We start from the raw sequence: 22251 nt of genomic DNA, 5'->3' as shown, positions 1-22251 counted from the left end.
TCTTTCAGTTACTAAAATGCTGTTCTTTCACATCAGTTTCACTCATTTTTCATCAAATGTTTATTGAACCCCTTCTGCATACCAACCACAATACTAGGCATTAAACAAAAGGGCTAAACAAAACAAGTATATTCAGATATATTCCCTGTTTTATGGAAGGGAGAGAGAGAGACAATAAATAAAGGAAAAACAAATAGATACAAAATAATGTGTATTAAATGCCAAGAGAGAAACAGTCTGTAGAATAAAGAAAATCAGGAAGGATCTTCCAGTTATGGAAATATCATCCTTTATTTAACCAATCTCCTATTATTAGATATTTTGCTTACTTTCAGTTTTTCCATATAATAATGCCATGATGAACTTTCTCTCTAGTTAATTCTTTGTGCCCATCCATAATTCTGTCTTTAGTTTAAATCCCTAGAAGTAAGATTTCTGGGTGAAGACATACAAACCTTTTACTTACTTAGTTTTTCTTTACTATATTTAAACCCAATTTTTAATTTTCTCTATAGTTTACATATTTTTTATTTTTAAAACAGCATGGTGTAAAACTAAAATGGGAGGGGGTATTATTTTATGAATTTGAACACATCCCTGTACAGACTCACGTACTCACCATCACAGCGGGGATACGGGATAGGATGGTTCTGCACACCAGCCCTTTGTGGTCAAACCCGCCCCCTCCCCAGCCCCTGGCAACCAGTGGTCTGTTCTCCGTCCTGGTACTGTTACCTTCCCCAGAATACAATGCGATAAATAAGTAGAGTCATGCACTATATACATTTTGAGACTGGCTTCTTTTACAGACCATCATGCTGTCTTTGAGAGTCACCCATGCCATTGTTTGTATCACTAGTTTGCTCTTTTACCTCTGTAGCATCCCACTGCATGTCTGTTCCAGAGCTTGCTTATTCATTCACCTGTTAAAGGACATTTGGGTTGTTTCCAGTTTGGCGTGATTATGAACGAAGCTGCTATAAACATTTGCATACACGTTTGCAATGAAAATGTCTTTGTTTCTTTAGGGCAGATGCCTAGCAGTGGGATTTCTGGGTCTAGCCGTAAGAGTATGTTTAATTATACAAGACAATGCCACACCGTTTTCCCACCAGCGATGAATGAGAGTTCCGGGTGCTCCATATCCTCACTATCACTTGGTATCATCAGATTTTTTATTTCCATTGCAATAGGTGTGTAGCCATATCTCATGGGGGTTTTAGTTTGAATATCCCTAGTGGATAATCCATAGTGGATAATACATTGAGTAGGTTATCATGCTTATTTCCATGTATATCTTCTTGGGTGAAATGTCCATTCAAATATTTTACCCATCTTTTTTTAGTTTTAACATTACTGCTAACCAAGCTCCACATTTTATTCAGATTTCACTAGTTTTCCCTAATGTCCTTTTACTGTTTCAAGACCCCATCCTGGATACCACATCACATTTAGTCCTCATGTCTCCTTAGCCTTCTGTGATCTGTGACAGTTTCTCAGACTTTCCTTGTTTTGAGAGGCACATTTAGGGCTTGGGTGGGTGCATGTTGGTGACAGGAGTGCCTAAGTCACCTCATGGGTGGCTGGCCTGAGCCCTTGTGCTTCCTCTCTACAAACCGGCAGTTCCTCCAGGGCAGGAACGCCGTCCGTCTCTACTGGGTACACACTGATATGCTCCATGCATGTTTGCTGAAATGTCGCCCCAGTTACTGCTACCCCTTTGGTGTTATTTCTTGGGCCTGGAGCTAAAACTAGGGACATCTAAGCTGAACTCTGGACAGAGTCCAGCGGCAGATGAGGTAGGCTGCGGACATAATCCATGGCTCACCTTTAACCTCTGCCCCCACCCCCGCACGACTGTTTGGACAGCGGTGGGTTTAGTCAGCGCCCTTTAAATAGCATGAAAGGGCCTCACGCTGGCCTGTTTTGTTTAAGGAGGTTGCATCGGCGTTGTGCACACTGCCACAGGGCATGCGGCCGGCTCACCCGAGAACAGAGTAAGCGGCATGTCCCCCACAAAGCAGATGTTTGGAGGAAAAATAGATGTAATCAAAAGCACAGAGGATAAAATTACTCAAACCCCTTAGACAGACCCTCCATATGCAAGGGTACACACACACACACACACACACACACACACACACACATGCACACACGCACGCACCACCCACGTCCATACCCACCCGCGTGTATCTACAGGGTCACGTTCACACACACACCCACACGCAACAGCACACGTCTGCAGGCACACACGTCCCACTTGTGTGCCTGCCCTTGACCACACGAGCCTGCACGCTACACAGACCTATCCGCAGGCCACTACGCATGTGTTCCCCGCACCTATCTGCAATTGCAGACTTGTGCCCCATGCCCGAGGGCACACATCCATGCACGCGGAAGGGATACACACAGAGAGGCCTACAGCATCCTCTCCCCAAATGGCTTCAGAAGTTCATTCTCTTTGAATCACAGCCATAAAAAAAATTCTCTTGAAATCACAGTCATGAAAAAAAATCACGGTCACCTTTGGAAATCTTTCAAGGCCTTTCATGTCAAAAAAAAGTTAGTCTAGAGTAGAGTGACACCCTAGGGTTGAACCAGGACGAGTGGCTAGAGGTTAAGGGAATGAAGAAAGGTTTCCCATTTCTCGTTGGATTTCTTGAAATCCAACAGCCAGGGCTGTCCGGCAGCGGACCAGGTGGCTCCCAGAAGAGGCCAGGCCTCCTCCCCAGGGGAGTTCAGGCAGAGGCCCAAGGGCCTTCTGTGGCTCCTGATGGAGAATATAACCTCGAGCCGAAGAATGCTTCCCACTTCATCAGAAGTGGTCGATGGGAGTCTTTGCCTGGGGTTGTTTGAAGGGCCAGGGTCCCCCCCTCGGGGCAGGCAAGGATGACTCATGGTATTCTGTGCGCATTACTTGATTCCTCTGAGTAGTCTGGGATCTATTTCCAGATCAAGACATTCTGGGGGAAGCTGCAGCTTGCGATTACATTGTCTTGGGCCACACAGCCTGGGACAAAGCCCGCCCAGGGATCCCTTCCCACTCTGGGCGGGGTGTCAGCATAGCACCAGGCCGGAGTCCACAGGGGGTTGCCCCAGGGAGGATGGGGGGAAGCCAGCCAGGCAGGCAGGTGGCCTGGACCCAAAGAGGCTCTGTCGCTGCTCAGCTTCATGCCAGTGCCGGATGCTCTTGGGCCTCAAGAAGGTGGGCCCAGCAGCGGGGCAAGCTGGGAGATTCCAGTGGCCTTTTCTCTCTCCCAGTATAGCAGCATGATGGATGCAGAGCTGGTTCCTGGCCGATGCTGGAGTGGGTTTCCTGGACATTTCAATTCCAGTGCCCCGCTCCGTGAAGCCCATCTCTGTGCTTCTCCTTCTGCCTCCCTGACCCTCTTGCTTGCTGTGTGGAGACTTCCTTCTATGTCTGCCCTCCCTCCTTCTGCCCTCCCTCCTTCCTCCCTCCATCTTTTCCTCTCTCCCTCGGTGATCTCACCTCCTCCTTCTGTTTCAGCTGTCAGCCTCTGATGGAGGCATTCGTCACTATGTGTCTTTTTCTCACGTATCCGCGCCACCTTTCTCCTCAGTGTTTACGAGGATGCATTCATTCAACAAACATCTCTGCACGTACCCTATAGGTACTGGCACGCAGTAGGTGCACAGAGGTAGCTGGACAGAGTGAGAGCTCAGTAATGTTTGTTTGTTAGAAATTGTTCGTTGATCCTTCAGTAACCTCTTCCTGCCTGTCTGCTGCCTGTCCCATCCTGGGCTGAGCCCTGGGCTGAGAAAGGACAAATGTCATGAGGTCCCAACCCTCAGGGAGCTGATTCTCTAGGAGGAGCTGGACATTTGGGGTTTGATTATATACTAGTCCGAAAACACAGTCAGTAATTGGATGGCGGGGTCTGTATGACTGCCCCAGTCTGAGAGGGCTTCCTGGAGGAGCTGGTGCTTGATTGGACCTTGGAGGTCAGCTGGAAAAAAAAGGACATTCCAGGCAGGTGGACAGAGGTGGGGGTGAGGGAGACCAAGGAGGTCAGTGCTTTCCTTTGTTCAGGAGTAATTCAGCCTGAGTCTCAGGCCCCCTGTTTTCAGTGGCCGTCTTGAGGAGGGAGTCACAGAGCGAGCTGGACCCTGACCAGCGCCAGGCCTCGGGCCACGGTACCGAGTCTCCACCCGGCCCCTCTGGATCATCTAGTTGGAGAGCGATCTGCTGGCTTTGCCCAGAGCCCGACACCATCACCCGTCCCATCCCTGGCACCCACCTGTCTCAAGCAGGCCTGTTAAACTCAGGACCTCCTGCAGAAGGCAGTGGGAACTGTAATTATTTACTCAGGAGGATGGAAGACTAGGAGGCGTGGCAGCCCTCGCCAGATGTCCGCAGGGCTGGCTTGGGAAAGGCCCCGGGGGGTTTTGAACCAGGACCAATGAGCCAGACCCTACAGGAGACAGATACAGGCTGGACCTAAGGACAGATGGTCCAGCTGTCCTGGGGGCAGTGAGCTCCCTGTCACCAAAGCCTGGATGATAGCGCTTGGTGGAGATGCTGTAGGGTGGCCGGAGGTGGGAACTGATGCACTGAGAGGGCCTCCTTGGCTTGTCATTCTGACCAGTTGGGTCAGAACCTTGGGGAATTTTCCTTTGTTGTCTAAATTAGGGGCCCAACCTCAGAATTTAAAGCAAGATGATCAGTAATCAAGATTGAGATTTGGAAGATTCCTTCCCTCTTCAAGGACCAGAGAAACCTCAGTTTTGCCAGAATTCCTTCATCTCTAAGCCTTTCCAGTTAGCTGACATTTGCCTGGACAGACACGGCCCCATCCTCTCCCCTCTTCTCCCCACTCCAGATCCCAAGGGGAAGGTCCCACTGGTCCCTAAGGCGGGAGGGCTACTTACTCCACCGGGCCAAAGCTGTGACACCATCCCGGCATGCTCTCCCCACTCCAGACAGGGCGTGCCTGCTCCCGTTTGCAGATGAGGCTCTGGGACATGAAAGGCATCCTCTGAAGTCTCAGGCAGACGTTGGGAGAGCCGGGACCGCGAACAGATCTCCCATCTCTCGGTCTGGTGGTCTTTGCACACACCATGCTGTCTCCCCACTCCTGACCCACTCGCTCCCTCTCAGTGGGTGGCTGGAGAGGGGGGAAACTGGATTCTTACTCCTCTTCTTGGAAGACTGGACATTCTGCCGCCTCCCCCCGAGCTGAGCCTAGAACCAGCTCAGTGCTGGGGAGCTTCTCCCATAGGCCACTTCCGCACTCTCTCCTCCTCTAGGGCTGGTCCTTCTGCCCCCAGGATGCGCAGACCAAGCCTCTTGGTTATGTGAGGCCCCTGGATTCCTTCTGGTCCTACCTCTCTCCCCAGGAAAGGCCGCGAGACCATGGGTAGGAGTAAAGGACCAACCAAGGGCTGAGAGGCTGCACTCTGTCGCTAATTAGGCACATTTCCCACTCTCTCTGGCCTCAGTTTCCCCTGACTTAACATAAGGAGTTTGGTCCCTACCAACACTTGCTTTTTATAACATGGAGTTTCCCCTGCATGGCCCAGCCCCTACTGTTGTATGGGGTGGTCCCGATCCCAGGCTGAAGGCCAGAGGATACGGTAAGGGTCTACGGGGTCATGGGATGGGGCCTGGGGAGCAGTGCTAGGGCAGAGGGGGCAGGGGCTGCCCCCCTCCCCGGTCTGGCCTCCAGGAAGTTGCATAACAGAGATGTTTATTTTTGGTGAGGCTGGGTGGGATTTCTTCTCCTTAAAAAAAAAAAAAACCCAAAACATAAAACTTATTTGTCTGCCAGGAAGATAAATATCTTTGCTGAAAGCTCTTGGCCCGGCTGCCAGCTGCAGTTTGCATGATGCTGTCACCAAAGCCGTGGCAGTCTGCCTGTGTCTGGGCTCACATGGGTGTCATACGTGATGCCTGAGGGTCAGCCCCCCACCCTGCTGGTATCGACGCTGCCAGTGGCCCTCAGGAACGGCCTCCCAAAGCTGCTTCCAGGCCCACTCTGGGCATTCACCTCCACCCCGCTTTCCTCAGTGCCTTGAAGAGGGAGGTGAGAATGACAGAGAGCAAAATGTCCCTCTCAGCTTCCCCAGCATTAAGAGAGCCCCCAGTGTACACAGAAAGCCAGGGGTGAGACTGAACCTGCAGCTTCGGCCCCAGGACCTGGACAGAGTTAAGAGACCCGGGCTAGAGGCATCGTCCTGACTTAATGCCCGCTGCTCAGATGTCTTCCTAGAAGAGGAGACCGAGGGTCAGAGCGGTTGGTGCTCACACCGACCACAAATGCTTGTCATAATCAGAGCTTGCGCGTGTGAAAGGTTTTGTCAAATGCTCCCCACACACGTCTTATTAATCCTGTATGTTATTTCACTCTACAAGAGTCACAGTCAATGGAATTTGGCTCAGAGAGGTGCTCACACCCCTGTCTCCAGACACCAGTCCAGCGCCCTCCCCACAGCATCTGCACACGTTCCTGCGCTTGGGGCCTCCAGGGAGGGCCTGCCCGCTTGGAGGACTTCTCCAGGGTCAGAATCTTCTGCTGCTCACAAGTCTAGACCAGAACTGGGAATAACTTAATGATACAGGCAGGAGTCTGCCTAGCCGGCACCATGCTGAGTGCTTTATGTGTCAACTTTTTTAATCCCAGAACTACCCTGTGAGGAAGATCCTACAGGATTCTGCATCCCCATTTTATAGAGGGGGAAACTGAGGCATAAAGAGGTTAGGTGAACTGTCCAAAGCACCCAGCTGGGACTCACACCCCTGGTGCCAGTTCCAGAGCCTGTGCTCTCACCCCTGCCCTGGGGCGAGTGTGTGCCCAGGGTGCTAAATGGGCTCCTTGGACTTGGAAAAGCCACTTCCCGCTCCGCCCTCCCACCCTGGCCTCCGCCTCCTCACCCTTGACCCGTGTGGGCTGACTGGTCCTTTGCAGCTCTGAGCATCCAGGAATCGGCCGGCAGAGCCCCGTTCTGTTAGACAGCAGTGGCTGTGGGCCTGGGCCGTGAGCTTTGTGTAAGTCTGCTGGGTCCCCCGTGTCAGCATCCTGGGCGTGTCACGGGGAGGTGCCCCACTTCCTTAGTAAACACGCCCCCCACCTGGAGGGGCAGGTCACCACTTGGACAATAGGTGAGACCAATGTGGAGGGCGCGGGGATAGGACCCCTCAGCACTGGATTCTTGGGCAGAGTCTCCAGAGCCCCTGCTGAACCCCAAACAGGAGCAGGCCAGGAAAGGCGGGGCCTCTCCTCCTCACTGCAAGCCCAGCTGGGCCAGATACGGCTGCTGACTGAGTTTTCCCTCCCACTCTGGGAGTCCGAGGCACTGAGTCAACATCCTCGACGCCCGAAGAAGAAGTGCTGGCAAAGGGAGTCCCTCTAGAGGGAGGAGCCCAGGGTCAGTGGGGTGGAGATTAAATGTTATAGAGGCTGACCCAGAGTCACAGAACATTGGTGCTGAAAGGGGCCCATGCTGAGACGATGACAAAGAGGCTCAGAGACTCGCCCAAGGTCACACAGCATGTCAATGGCAAGCCAGGATTAGAACCTGGGCCTCCTGACCTCTCATCCAATACTTCCCTGACAGGGCAAAGGCAAGGGGTGGCTTCCCCGTCCCTCCCTCCTCTCATGCTTGGTTCAGCCACTGGGTTTTGACCTTCTTTCCTCCCCCCTCAGCCAAAGAGAGCTCCCTGGGTGAGCCAGAGTTGCCGCCCGACTCTGACACCGTGGGGATGGACAGCAGCTACCTCAGCGTGAAGGAGGCTGGGGTGAAGGGGCCCCAGGACCGGGCCAGCGCCGACCTCCCCAGCCCACTGGAGAAGGCGGACTCCGAGAGCAACAAGGGCAAGAAGCGGCGGAACCGAACGACCTTCACCAGCTACCAGCTGGAGGAGCTGGAGAAAGTCTTCCAGAAGACCCACTACCCCGACGTGTACGCGCGGGAGCAGCTGGCCATGAGGACCGACCTCACCGAGGCCCGTGTGCAGGTCAGTGAGGGCGCCTGGGAGGGCGCGGGAGAGCAGGCCTGCCCTTGGGATGGTGGCCGGCGCTGGGACCGCCTGGCTGTCCCCGGTCACACCAGGGCTTTCTTCACCTCAGTGCAAGGAGGCCCCTCACGCCCCTGCTCCAACCAGAGCAACTCTGCTTTTATTCACTTTACTGTCTGGCCTCTTGCTCTGGTTGGAGCCGGGGCAAAGCTCCCAGTGGACGGGCAGGAAGCCTGTGAGCCGTACTTCTGAGTTCTACGTGGTGAGGGAGTCCAGGCCCTTTCATGAAGGAGATGGTGACTGGTCTCTGCTCTGGAAAGCCTGTCTCTTAGAAAGGAAACAGGATGAACTTAAATACATCCATAGCAGCCCAGTGGGCAGAAACAGAGACAACCCAGCTCTTCTTTTTGCCCAGGATGGCTGCCTCGTCCTCCATCTCTCAGGTTCCAACTCAGTATGCCTCCTCTGAGAAGTCTTCCTGACCACCATGGCTAAAGAAGGGGCCCCCACCATCACCCGACCACCAAAACACTCAACTCAGCACAACCCGACAGAGCCCAACACAGCTCAACACAGGCCAGCAGAGCCCAACACAACACAACACAGCACAACCTAAACCAACACAGCTCAACACAGGCCAGCATAACCCACATCAACACAGCTCAACTCAACAGAACTCAACACAGCTCAACACAGTACAACCCAACACAGCACAACACAGCACAACCTAAACCAACACAGCTCAACCCAACACAGCTCAACACAGGCCAGCAGAGCCCAAATCAACACAGCTCAACTCAACAGAACTCAACACAGCTCAACACAGCCCGTCAGAGCCCAGCACAACACAGCATAATGTAAACCAACAGAGCTCAACCCAACACAGCCCAACACAGCTCAATGCAACCCAACAGAAGCCAACACAACACAACACAACGTAACCCAACATAACCCAACCCAACAAGCTCAGCACAACCCAACACAACACAACACAGCTCAACACAGTAACAGAACCCACCAAAACCAACACAGCACAACAAAACCTAACACAGCTCAACACAACCCAACACAACACAATAGAACCCAGTACAGCTCAACCCAACACAACACAACCCAACACAACTCAACCCAAATTAACACAAAACAACACAAGCAAATCAGGTCAACTTCTACCACACAGTCCTATTTTATCTTTTTTATAGAATTTATGACGGCTTAAAATATTTTATCTGTTTGTCTCCTCTCACTGGAATATGAGCTCCTTGAGGGCAGGTACTGTCTGTTGTTCAACACTGTATTCCTACCAATTAGGGAAGGCCGAACTCAGAGCAACAAAGGCAAAAAATAAATATACGTGGACCAACTGACCTCCTTTGACCGGAGAGGTGTGTCTCCCCTCCCTGCATGAAATTACAGCAGAGGAAGAACCAGAAAGGAAGCAAAGTCCTCTAAGTACCCCCAAACACAGGCGACAAGATCCGTGCACTAAAGCTTGAGCTTCAGCGTAACACAAAATAAACGTCATGTTCAGCCTGCCTTTCCAACCCAGAGCATGTTAGCAACAGCAAATCAGGTGTTGGCAGATAGCTATTTTCCCCCTCCTGTGGGCTGTGGAAATCAACAGCTTGAGAGCAAAGAGGAGTTTTTTTTTAAAAAGCAGCACAGTTCAGATCAGCTCAGCACAGCTCTGCTCAGGTCTTTTCAGCACCAGGACAAAAAGCCCTGTTACTTAGCAGACCCCAAGGGCGCCTCCTGTTGCATTTGTTCACTAAAGAATCTTCAGCAGTGTTTCTAAGGCATCAGTAAAAGGTTCATCAGTCTCAACCATGCTCTGTTTAAAAAGGCAGAGGCATTTGTAATATGGTCCAGAAACGTTTTCATCTAAAATGGCTAATGTGGGGGACTTCCCTGGTGGTCCAGTGGTTAAGACTCCACACTTCCACTGCAGGGGGCTCAGGTTTGATCCCTGGTTGCGGAACTAAGATTCCACATGCCATGCGGCACAGCCGAAAATTAAAAATAATAATAATAAAATAAAGTAAAATAAAATAAAATGGCTAACATGAAAAGGGACTGGTAGTTGTCAGTGAATACACAGCCATCCAGAAACGGCAGGAACCCGAGGGGGTTCTGAACAGTCAGGTCGTTTATCTGTAAATTCCCAAAAACAAGCTTCCCGGTTTATTCCTCTCCAGTTCGCAGTGAGTGTTTGGGGAAGAAAGGCAGGGCAGCTGAGGCCTCACTGTGATTCCAGAAACCTTCTCACATCCATTGTCCCACCTGAGTCATGCGACTTCCTGGTGCCTCAAGAGTCTGGACAGGAACCACAGCATCTGGCCTCAGCTCAGCCAATGGATTTGGGAGGAGCTAAAGGAGTAGGTGGAGAGGGGGTGGCTGTTACGGGGCATTCCTGTAGATGCTGTGTTTGTGTGAAGCAAACCATTCATTTTCTGTGCAGTACACATGTGTGCACATGTGTGTGCATGTGTGTGTCCCTAACAAATGGACAGGAGTGCCAAGAAGCAAAATTCACTTAGTATCAAAAGAAAGATGGTCCTTCTAGTACAACACATGGACATGACACTGGGGTACGTTTAACATTTTTCAGGCACCACAATACAGCTAAAATGGAGTGCTCTCCCTGCATACACACACACACACACACACTCACACACAAACACACACACACATTTATGCCTACTTCCAAAAAGGAGCTGGGGCAGCTTACAATGAAAGATTTATTATTTTCATCTAAGAACAAGAACAAAGTCATGAAATGGGAAGGTATTTATGTCAAAGATCTAGACTAAGGATCATATTTGCCACTGAGTGCAAATTTCAACCCTGAGCTTCCTGGCAGCCAAGGCAGAAAGGGAAACTCTAATGTGTGCATATCTTATCATCTAAGGGAAGGACCATAGAATTATAGAATGCTAGAGCTGGAAAGGATCACCTGGTCCTCTCATTTGATATCAAGGAAGAAGAGGCCCAGAGGCAGGAAGTGATCACCTGTGATCAGGTGACTCAGGAAAGGTGATTCAGTGGCAGTGCTGAGAATAGAATGTGGGACCCTGAGTTCCAGCCCAGTGCTTCTTTTACTTTAGTTTGCCGTAGCAGGACATGTGCCAGATTGTTCTGAGACTTTTCTTTGTATAAAGGCAGCAGGGTGGGTGGGATTGTCATGTGTGTCAGACCTCTGGGTTGAGCCTGGCAGTGCCCCAGGGATGGGGGACCTGGGGATGGATCCCCCGGCTTGCCTCTGCTGAGTTTGTTTAGGGCCTGTACTCAGCTGGTGGGAAGCCAGGTGCCTGGCGTAGAGTGGCAGTGGGGACAGGGAGGGGGTGATGGGGGCTCTGAGACGGACCTTTCCTGGGAAGAAGCCCGGGGCTTGGCCCCACTCCAGGGGGCTGCAGGGGCCTCTCCCTGCTGTCTGGGACTCCAGTCTCTGCAGCTGGTGTCTGAAGAAAATAAGACAGAGGCCTCCCTGCCCCGGGCCACCCCGCCCTGGCCCAACACTGCGGGCTGCGGTTAGCAAGGACCCTGCCAAGATGGTTGGTTCCTCGGGGAGAGGCCTGTGCTGAGCGGGCCCAGGCTGGGGTGGGCTGGGAGCAGGGTGGTCCTGGGCCGAGACACGAAGAACGGAAGGCTGGGACCTTGCAGTCCCCCTTCCTTCTGGGGTTGCACAGTGGAGGCAGGCCTAGGGCCACAGAGCCTGAGGCGCAGAGCACCTGAGGGGACAGCTGTCAGAGCCCCAGGCTCCAAGGGTCAGAAATAGGAGGATGATCTGAGTCTCAGGACCCTTGAATGTGAGCCCAGAAGGGGCCCACGAGGATACCCCTGCCACCACCCAACTTAGGCATGAGGAGGCTGAAGACCAGGAGGCTGACTTAGCTTAAGCCTCATCTGGGCAGAAAACCTCCAGCCTTGTATGCAGGGTAAGGCCCAGGGAGGAAGGACCTGAGGAGGGGGTGGAGGTGGGCAGCTCTTCTCCCATCGGCCTGCTCCGCGCAGCTGTGCCGCCTCCCACGATCTCCATCTTTAGCCCTCAAATAAATCCCTCAGCCTGACCCTCTTCCACTCCCTCCCCAAGACAGTGCTCTCTCCGCTGCCTCTCCCCTGGCTCATCTATCTTCCCGGAGAACCCAGGTCTCCCCTCTCCCCCGCCTCTTCCCCCACGCTCACCTCCAGCCACCACCACGCACTCCGTCTCCCCCCACTCTGCTCCTCCCCTCAACCCCAGGCCCCCTTGCAGGACGCTGGGCTGCCTCCTTCCCCATCCATGTCCCTCCCAGCCCAGCCCGCGCCTGCGTGTCACCTCCACCAGCACCTCTGGATCCCACCACGGGACCGAGTCCACAGAGACTCAACGGCAACCCCCCGGTGGCGGACACGTCACCTTTTTCTAGCCTTCTCCCCGGCCTCAAAGAAAGAAAGCAGCCATATATCTAGATGCCTCCAGTGGGCTTCTCCCCTCCCGCTGGCCTCCCCCCCAGAGAACCCTGGGGGGCTGAGGAAGGAGCGGAAAGACTGAGCTAAGCCTGCAGGAAATTAAACATGAAATGAAAACAAGCGCCTCTGATTCATTCTCTCATCCTGCCCCCAGTCCCCCATTCCAGACCACCGATAAAGGGGGATCCCGTTTCAGCGGCACAGAGAGGAGACCCGATCTGCCCTTGGCTCCCAGTGGGCGGCCTGGGCCCGGAACCCAGGAGCCCCAGGAGGACAGGAAGCCCCGGGAGGCTCTGGGGCAGCCTGAGAGAGGGCCGGCTCCAGCGGGGGGGATCCAGGAGAGCACTTCTCCTGCACCAGAGTCAAGACAGGAAACAGAGTGATGCTGAAAGAGATTCCAGCAGCGCTCTGCGTGTGTGTGTGTGACACTCATGCTTGTGTACTGGGACGAGCTGCAGCCTCACCCTCCCTCCTCACCCCCACCCTCCCCATACTAACATGGGCCACACACACCCTTCTTTTCTGACCTCTTTCTTCTAGCAAAAGACAGCAAGGAAGGTCAGGAGCTATAAAATAAACAAGTGTGAAGTACTCTAAAAACTCCGTGACAGCATTTCCCATCTAGCTCACCTGCTGCTCTCGGAGGCACCACCCCTGGGAAGAGGTCAGCACAGATATTGGCCCCATTTTCCAGATGCAGAAACTGAGGCCAGTGGTTATGCCAGGCACTCCAGTGGGCCGAGCAGCCTCTGTGCTGCCGCATGGTGAATCCATCCAGGCCTCAGGCCCAGCTCCCTCCCCCTCCTCTGAGGAAGCTCCACGCTCTCAGCAAGGCTGCCAGGCGGTGTGCTGTCTGAGGTGTGCCCATGTGCACCTGAGTCAGTGGGTACGTGCCCATCAAGCTGCCAGGAATCTCCCTCCAGGGCGCTCTGAGGTCTGCCCTTGACTCAGCTTGAAGCCCTTTCTGGCTTGGAAGCTGAGCCCTGCTCACTCCCCCTCTCCCACCCTCCCCTGTCCCCATCGCCCCCTCCCCAGATCCCAAGTCACTGGCAGGAGTGACAGATCCCAAGGCGAGCTCCTGCCCGTGAGCCTTGGGAAAGTTCTCAGCCTGCCAGAAACGCTCCTGCAAAAGGAAAAGGACCCACCCCACCCCCACCCCCATGGCCAGAGACCCCAGCTCACACACCTGACTCAGAGCCCACCCTCCCCATCCAGGCCACGCCAACACCCCACCCCCATGCTCAGTGACAGGTGGGCCTCCTCTCCTCCTCGGCATGAGGCTACTCTTCAGCCTGAGATTTTGCAGCAGCTGCCTCTCTTCGAGGCACCGTGGCGACCCCCTCCACCTGGCATTCAAGGCCCCCCACAATCTGGCTCCCACCTCCATGGTCCTTTCCCTCCCATCACTCCCCCAACTGGCAGCGTGGCCTCCTGAGGTCTCCTGAGTGTGCCCTGCTGTTTCTAAACTCGGCCTGGACTTCCGTCCCTCCAGCCAGCACTCGGAGCCCAGCCCCAGCCTTCCCTCCTCAAAGCCGTCCCTGACAGCCTCTGGAGCCCAACTGAACCCCTGTGCCCCAGAGAATCTTTAACCCAGGGTGTTCTGAGCCGGGAGACTGTTTCCGACAGAAGTCTGCACAGAGGATTCAGGAAGTGGGAATCCTGAACCTGGGCGGAGAGGTCCCAGGAAACTCAGACCTTTTGGAAAATGATGGCAAACCACATGTGTGTGATCGTCCAGGAGAATGATTTTCTGGGTGAGCATTCACAGCTCTTATCAGATTCTCCCCAGGAGTCTGTGGCCCCAGCGGATCAGGCCGCCCCGTGTTGGGGTTGGTTAGATGACCGCTAAGATGACTAGTGGCGTGTGTTTTGTGTGTGTGACACTTGCCTGCTCTAGATTCTGAAGCTACTGGCCCAAGATCAGGCCCACATGATAAACTGGAATAAACTGCCTTCCAGGCTCTCAATGTCTATCATTTTAGATTGTAAACTCTTGAGGATAAAGGCCGAGGTGGACACATTACCTGTAGCCCCATGGCCTCGACCCTACACTGAAACTGGTGAGACTCAAGGGATAGGCTGGTACTGCCCAAAGGCGGGGCCTCCAGCTCCTGGCCTGACCCCGGTGACACCTGCTCTGTCCTGCAGGTCTGGTTCCAGAACCGGAGGGCCAAGTGGAGGAAGAGGGAGCGTTTTGGGCAGATGCAGCAGGTTCGAACCCACTTCTCCACGGCCTATGAGCTGCCCCTCCTCACCCGAGCGGAGAACTATGCCCAGGTAAGTGCCTGCCCCCAGCCGCCGGCTCTGGCCCCCAGCCCCTCATGCTCTGAGAAGGGGCACCTTCCCCGGAAAGAGGACTCGGGGCCCATTCCGGGCATGTGCGTTTCTCCAGAATGTGGGAGGCCCAGAGCTCCTTCTGTCCACTGTAAGTGTTGACCCAGCCTTGGCTGGACTTTAGGGAAGGGAAGGTCGGGGTGGTGAGAATGGCTTTTTCTTCTGCCACTTCGGCCACTTACGCTATGAGCATCAGAACCGAGGAAGCTTCGCTGAAGGCCAGGGGGGCCTCCAGGCCCCCGGGAGCAACTCAGAGTGTTTCCTAGGAGAGGGGTCCTGAAGTCTGGAGGCCTTGAGGCAAGGCTGGAATGAACATGGAATTCTTAGTCATCCCAGCTCCAGAGCTTTCTCACTACAGGCAAGTCACAAGCTCTCTGAGCCTCAGTTTCTTCACCTGTGAATTGGGCTTTATAAAAGCATCTGCCTCAAGTCTTTCATGAGGTTGTTGGAAGGTCTAAATTAGATTGTGCAAAAGTGCTTTGTGACTTATCCAGTTTCAGAAAGGTTGTTTTGCATGTTCACGGCTCTCCCAGGCGTCTGTCCCATCTTCTCCCATCCCCACCAGAGCACCTTCCTCCACGGCTGTCAGTCAGTCCCTCATTCTGGGGCATTTGAGTCCTCAGTGGGATGCAAAGGGACGAGAAGTAGTATGAGTAATGTCCGGCAGCCAGGACACTTGGAGGGATGTATTTTTGGCTGAGTCCACTCCTGACACCCCTCAACCTGTCCCGCAGAGGCTGCCGGTTCCTCCCTCTCAGGCCTCGCTGTGGCCTGGCCTCCGCCTTCAGCTCCGAGCCTGGCCCCGCCCAGCAGTGAGCCAGGCCACAGGCTTTCCTAAGTCTCCTTTATCTCTCACTGTCCCGGGGCCACGAGAGCCCACGGTCCCTGGGCACCCCACAGGATCAGCTCTGCCCCTCCCCCTCCCAGGATTCACATGGAAGGGGTCGGGGTCAGGCCCCAGGGTGAGGCTGGGGAATGGGGGTGTCTTATGCACACACGCCATCTGTATCAGCTCCCGCCGCACTCTTTCATCTCCTTCTCCCCTCTCTCCTTCCTGCAATCCAGCCTCCCTCTGTCCCCCAGAGGATGGCCCTCCAGCCCCATTCCTTGACCTTGATCTCTGCGGCCTAGGCTCACAGGCCGGGGGCCATGCTCATCCCTCTCACAGCAGCACCACACATCACACGCCCCAGACCTCTTGAGAGAGGGGATGGGGGAAGGCCAACCCATTCGCCATCTCCCAAACCAACTGGGGGCAATGTGACCAGGCCAGTCTGCAGGTAGTTCTTGTGTCATTGTGTGCCCCACGGGATCTGGGGCACAGTCCCCTCCTCACTCTTTTTTTTTTAAATTTTTTTAATTTTTAATTTTATTTATTTATTTATGGCTATGTTGGGGCTTCGTTTCTGTGCGAGGGCTTTCTCTAGTTGCGGCAAGTGGGGGCCACTCTTCATCGCGGTGCGCGGGCCTCTCACTATCGCGGCCTCTCTTGTTGCGGGGCACAGGCTCCAGACGCGCAGGCTCAGTAGTTGTGGCTCACGGGCCTAGTTGCTCCGCGGCATGTGGGATCTTCCTAGACCAAGGCTCGAACCCGTGTCCCCTGCATTGGCAGGCAGACTCTCAACCACTGCGCCACCAGGGAAGCCCCCTCACTCCTTTTAAATGCCTTCCCTGAATGCATTCCAAACACTGTCGGGGGTGCGGTGGTGGGCAGGCCAGCAGAAGCTGCTCCAGGGCCACTGAGAAGCCCATTTGCGTGGCTGAGAGGTGCACCATCTCCTCCTGAGAGCTCATCCTGCTCGCCTGCCCCCCTGCCCGGGACACTTGGAGAGATGTAATTTTGGCTGAGTCCCCAGTTCTATCTCCCCATAAATGCTGAGAGGAAAACGGGTCCAGAGGTGGAAGCTGGGGAGGGAAGGGATTACAGCTGCACAGATAGAAGACAACATGTCCAGTTCAACCCCACCCACTGCCTGAGCACCTTCCACGGGCCCCCCACCTCACCCCATCCCCAGCCCGGCTCCATCCCTCCGCTCACCACCTCCTGAGGCAGCCCTTTCAGTCCCCGAGTTACTTCTGAAGCCTCAAGGGCTCGAGCCCCTGGAAGCTCCACCACTACCCTTGACTTCTGAGAGAATTTAGGCCCCCGCTGTCCACCCCATCCCCTCCACACCACAACGCGCAAGCCCACAGCCCGTGTTCCCAACGCCAGAGCTCTCTGGGTTTACGTCAGCCCCCGTTTATCAAGTCTCGAGGGGGTGCCAGGCCTGGGGAAGAGCCAGAGGTGAGTGAGACAGACCCTAGGGGTCCACGGATGCAGAGACAAAGTCTGCATCTGCCTCTGAAGCTACGGGCTGCCCTCAGCTGGTGAGCTGTGTCCCCAGCACAGCCCTTTCACTAGACGCTTGATGAAATTTCAAGTTCAGTCTTTAAAACAGAACTTCTATCTGCCGCTCGCTCGCCTGGCCCTGCGAACAGAGGAGCCAGAGCCTAAACCCCAAAGGCTCCTAAGGGGCTAGATGGCCATAAAGGTTTTGAGAGGCTCCCAAGTAAACGCTCAGGAATGGTTTCATCATCAGGGTGGGCTCGTAAGTGAGGAGTGGTCCTCCGTGGGGGAGGGGAAAGCCCCCGATGTGCTCCCCGCACCCCCGCCCCCGCCAGCCTGTGACATCTCTCCCTCCCCTCTCCCCAGATTCAGAACCCGTCCTGGATCAGCAACAACGGGGCTGCCTCACCGGTGCCAGCGTGCGTGGTCCCCTGTGACCCCGTGCCCGCCTGCATGTCCCCTCACGCTCACCCCCCCGGCTCTGGGGCCAGCGGCGTCACCGACTTCCTGGGTGTCTCTGGGGCTGGCAGCCACGTGGGCCAGACGCACATGGGCAGCCTGTTTGGAGCCGCGGGCCTCAACCCGGGCCTCAACGGCTACGAGCTCAACGGTGAGCCAGACCGCAAGACGTCGAGCATCGCGGCCCTCCGCATGAAGGCCAAGGAGCACAGCGCGGCCATCTCCTGGGCCACATGACAGGGCACCCCCGTCCCATCCCCGTGCCCTCGCCCACCTCGGGGCACTGGCCACGCCCATGCTCCCCAGGCCCCCCAGCCCCTCACTCGACTTTCCTCTTAGGAACCTGGCCCGGGGCCGGGGGCCTGACCCTCAGCACTTTGCGCCGCTCCAAGTCTGAGGCCCCGTGGACTGTTGGGAGGGAGGGGGCAGCAGACACTGAGGCCGAGCCCCCTGCTCCCGGCCAGAGGCAGTGGAGGAAGCCAGGCGGCCGAGTTTTGCAGCTTTGCATCCATTATAAGCTGAAGACCCTTTCTCCCCGCTCCTGCTCCTCTGCCCTGCCCGGTTTGACCGTTGAGTCGAGGATCGATTCCCATGCAGACCCAGCAGTGGCCACAGTGCGGTCATGTCCGTCCTTCCCTCTGCTGCGTGGTCCCTTGGTCACCAGGCCAGTGACCGTGTCTGGAGAACAGGCTGCCGCAGAGTCGGCCTCGGCCTTCCCATCTCCTTTTCTCTCCCTAAAAGCCCACGGGATCCCACCTCCTGGACCCAAGGCACCCGCCTCGCCTTCACCCTGGATGGCGAGGGGTCCCCGTCCTGCTGTCCCCTGTGCTGGCCACACCCGGTGGGATTGGGCAGAGAGAGAGAGACGAGCTGGAGCTGAAGGACCCTGCTGCCACCCAGCAACGCTGGCCCCGGAGGATGCACAGCCGCCCTCGCACCCCGAGACCCTGGATCTGGGTGAACAGTGCAGGGGAGGATGCAGACCACCCACGGTACCCGTGATGCTGGAAGGAAGCTTCTAGGAGCAGGGAGGGCCGCAGGGAGGTGTCCAGGGGAGTGGGGCAGGGGCTCGTGCACACACGTCCGCTCTCCGGCCACCTGACATCCCGCCGCGGGCAGGATGACGGCGACAGTGGGCAGGTCTGGGTAGCCTTTTCTCCATCCATTCAAGCCCCTCCAGGAGGACCTGGAGGTGCTTGTCCCTCCGCACGTCCCATTCTGGTCACTCACTGGGGCTGCTGAGCAGTGTCCTGGTGTGGAAGGACTTACACCTCAGACACACCAGCGAGAGCCGGCGGGCCCGGTGGCAGAGGGTCAAGAGCAGCTGCAGGATCTGCCAGAGGATGAGCGCACGCTCACGCAGCCTCCAAGCAGCAGGTCAGCCCCTACGCGGCCTAGGTGGCCTTCGGCAGTCTCCAGCGCCACCCCTGCCCAGAACCTTCCACTCAGGCGGGGGCCATGCGTCCCTCTGGGCGTAGGGCAGAGAGCGCCTGCCCTTGCACTTCTGGCCTAGGGGATGGGAGACCCCAGCCCCTCGCCCTGGCCTCCGGAAGGGCTCGTGGGGCTGAGCTCCTCTGGGTCACTTGCTCTGTTCCAGACACAGAGGTCAGGATGCTCTCCGGAAGCAGATTTCTCTGCCTGCAGGGAGGGGCCTCCTTCTGCAGGGGTGCCGCCTCTGCCTGATATGAGGCCTGCGGCTTGAGTTTTGGCTCCAGGGCCCAGCCGTCACCTAAGCTCGGGGCACAGGGTACCTGTCCTCCAAAGCAGGCCTTTCAGAGCCCTGGGAAGCCCCCTGGCAGGCAGCCCCTGGGGAGAAGGGCCTGCCTTTTCTCCTTTCTACGCCGATTCTGTCAGTGAGGAGGGCCAGGTCCACCAGGCCCAGGGGCCTGGACACAGGACAGCCTCTTGGGTGGGCAGGGAGGAGTGAGACCCTCCCCCTCGAGCTGCTTAGGTTTTCGGGGACATCGTGGTCTCCACCTCTGTCTCACCTTCTCATGTGCTCCAGAAACAAGACTGGGGAAGGAGCTGGCTTTGACCTCCCTTAACAAGAGTCAGACCTCTTTGGGAACCGTAGCTCTAAAGTTGACCTTCTAGAAGTGAAAAGGGTCTTGGATATTGAATTAAATGCTCTTGGAGGCTTGGCTTAGTGTTTCATACGTTTGAGGATCTTGGACTGACTCTTAGGAAGCCTTTTCCAGTTCTGAGGTTGGCGGAAACAACTCAAACTCCCAGAATCTAGAAAGAGGAAGGAAGAAATGGCCTCAGGCTGGAGACAATCCCTCAGTTCCTCCTTAAATGCCCTACTGGTTGGGAAGGACATGAGAGGAACTTTCACCAGAGGTACGTTCTCCCCTGGGAGAGAATCAGACAGAGAGAAAGAACTAGGATAGCCGCAGAGGAGGAGGGAAGGGAGAAAGAGGGCCCTAAGTGGAACCTTCTGGAAGGGACCCCTGGCAATCAATTCCTCTATGTGTCTGCTTTCTGTCTGGGCCAGACCTAAGTCAGGCAACCCAAAGCTTGAGAAGAAAAAGCTTCTGATAGAAGAAGGCTGTGTGGCTCTAGCTGCCTGTCCCACCAACACAGTCAAGTATTTAGGATTAAAATGTTGGTGTAAAATGTCCCTATGCATCTCCCCACAGGTAGCTTCCCAGCCCCAGGCCTGTCCTCACCTTGTCCCAGCCCTCAAGGGCCTGCCTGACACTCCGAGAATCCCAGAATCGCCCAGTGGGGAGGGATTAGAGACCCTCTAGTTAGCCCAATCCCTTCACAGTGGAGATGACCCTGGCCCCCAGGGGGGACGTGACCACCCTGAGCCGTCTTTCACTTGAGGCAGAGCTGAGCGAGGGGCTCTGATGGCCGGTGCTGTGCGGAGCTCCCCTGGTCAGGAGGCTGGGCCCAGGCCTTCTGCCTTGTCAGCTGCTGGGGCGGGAGGTGCCCCTGCAGCATCTCCCGTGATGATTAAGCAAGCTTGGGCGACTCTGAGGCTGGCGGCGTCCTCAGGAGCGAGGTTTCATGAAGGCAGGTGCAGAGGAGAGTGGACCCTCTCTGGGGGTCACTGCTAAGCCAGTAAGCTAAAAGAGGTGGGGTTTTCTTTGCTATTTGCCTAAGATCTCAACAGAGATGGCCACGCAAACCGGAAGTGATGGGTGGCTGGCAGGCCCATGGGCAGCCTTCCCACACTGCCAGCTTCTGATCCCTGCTGGGAACCAGTCTCGGCAGCCAAGGCTTGACACTACTAAGCTGCTGCTACCACCCTCAGATGCCCTCATTGCTCCCAGGGAGTGGGAGGAGAGGGCTCTGGGGACACACAGAGAGGCTTGTCCCCAAGTCTTCAACGGCACTTGGAAGACATGGGCTTTGGAACTTTCCTTGAATTCGTTCAACTATACTTGATTCTCAGCTCTCACCACCATGCCTCCAGCTTGGGGAAGCATGGTGGCCAAGTTAGTTCAAAGACACTGCAAGGGGGTGGGTGGCAATCGTGAGGTGGTTTCCCAGCACCCATGGCTGCAGCCACGCTGGGCCCAGTGACAGTGTCCCCTCTGCCCTCACTCCCGCTGGGTGGGCAAGAGGAGCTCTTCCAGAAAAACGACCACAAATCCTGCTTCCACAGTCGTTCCCTCTCAGGGCTGGACGCTCTGGGGCTTTGGGTCTGCATGATGGCCTGTCAGGTGCAAAAGCAAACAGGCCTAGCGGGAGTGAGGATGGCTGGCAAACAGGCCCCCAGGGTAATAATCCGTGATCATGAAAGAGAAAAACGGGAAGACAACAAACGCCCAACTTCTCAAAGTCACAGGGAGCCCACGCGACTTCCCTGAGGATGCTGGAGGGAGGGAAGGGTGTTCCAGTGAACAAAACATTACCTGCCCTTGCCCGGTCCCTTCTTCCCCTTCACTTACATACATAGAGCTAGGCCTTTATACTACTGATTTTGAAGGACAGTTTTCAATGTCTAATAGTCTGTTTGGTGTGCAGTGGTTGAAAAGAGAGCTGAGTGCTGGAAGGAACATGAACCTCAATCAATACTGACTGTTCTCCTTGTAAGATACCGTAACCCTGTATAAATGCAACTTTTCCTTTAGCTTGATGGCCTGGGGTGGAATATTAAAAATATATATGAAAAAGACATTAAAACTTCAGAAAAATGTATAAAAAAATGAGGTCGGTTCCATAAAGTTTTACTGCCTATACCACCATGTAACTACATTATAGCAAAATATTAAAAGAAACGTTCTTGCCTTTTAAAGTAAGTTATTGCACTTACATCTTTGGGGGAGGGGAGGACTGTTGATGAGAAGAGGACGTAGGGGCCCAGGCACGGGGCTAAATGGAGCACTGATGCCACTGCGCGCGCCCAGCGCACCCTTGGCTGGGCACAGCCCAAACTGTCTGTTTGGTTGTTGTTTGCAATAAACTCCTTCTCCTTCCTCCTCTCAACTGGAACCTGTCTGTTTTGTTCCTGACTTGTGACAGATGAAATGTGATCGGAGGGGCCTCTGAAATCTCACGTTAATTGAAGTCGGCAAAAAATACTAACAGTGCCCTTTTGAACTGCTGACACAGTACAGAATGGATTACCAGGGCTAGATTAACAACAGGTGGCCGGCCAGGGCTCCTGCACAAAGAGGGGTGCGTGGCCTGCGAGGGGCTGGAGCGCCACCCCCCTCATCCCAGAGGACCTGCTTGCACAGCAGGCAAGCAGCAGAGG

The 22251-nt window shown here is 55.1% G+C and overlaps 1 protein-coding gene across 1 annotated transcript in view; it reads left to right on the top strand.

Moving 5' to 3' along the window:
* Positions 1–17947, top strand: part of ALX4 (ALX homeobox 4) — a 40532-nt gene extending 22585 nt beyond the window's left edge. The window contains exons 2-4 of the mRNA XM_059929662.1: positions 7665–7975; positions 14573–14701; positions 17451–17947. Of these exons, the coding sequence (XP_059785645.1) occupies positions 7665–7975; positions 14573–14701; positions 17451–17780 (770 nt within the window). The 3' untranslated portion in view covers positions 17781–17947. The remainder of the gene's footprint in view (positions 1–7664; positions 7976–14572; positions 14702–17450) is intronic.
* The last annotated feature ends 4304 nt before the right edge of the window (positions 17948–22251 follow it).

Source organism: Balaenoptera ricei, chromosome 8 (assembly GCF_028023285.1).
Source record: "Balaenoptera ricei isolate mBalRic1 chromosome 8, mBalRic1.hap2, whole genome shotgun sequence".
NCBI lineage: Eukaryota > Metazoa > Chordata > Mammalia > Artiodactyla > Balaenopteridae > Balaenoptera > Balaenoptera ricei.
This window is presented reverse-complemented; position numbering and strand designations above follow the sequence as displayed.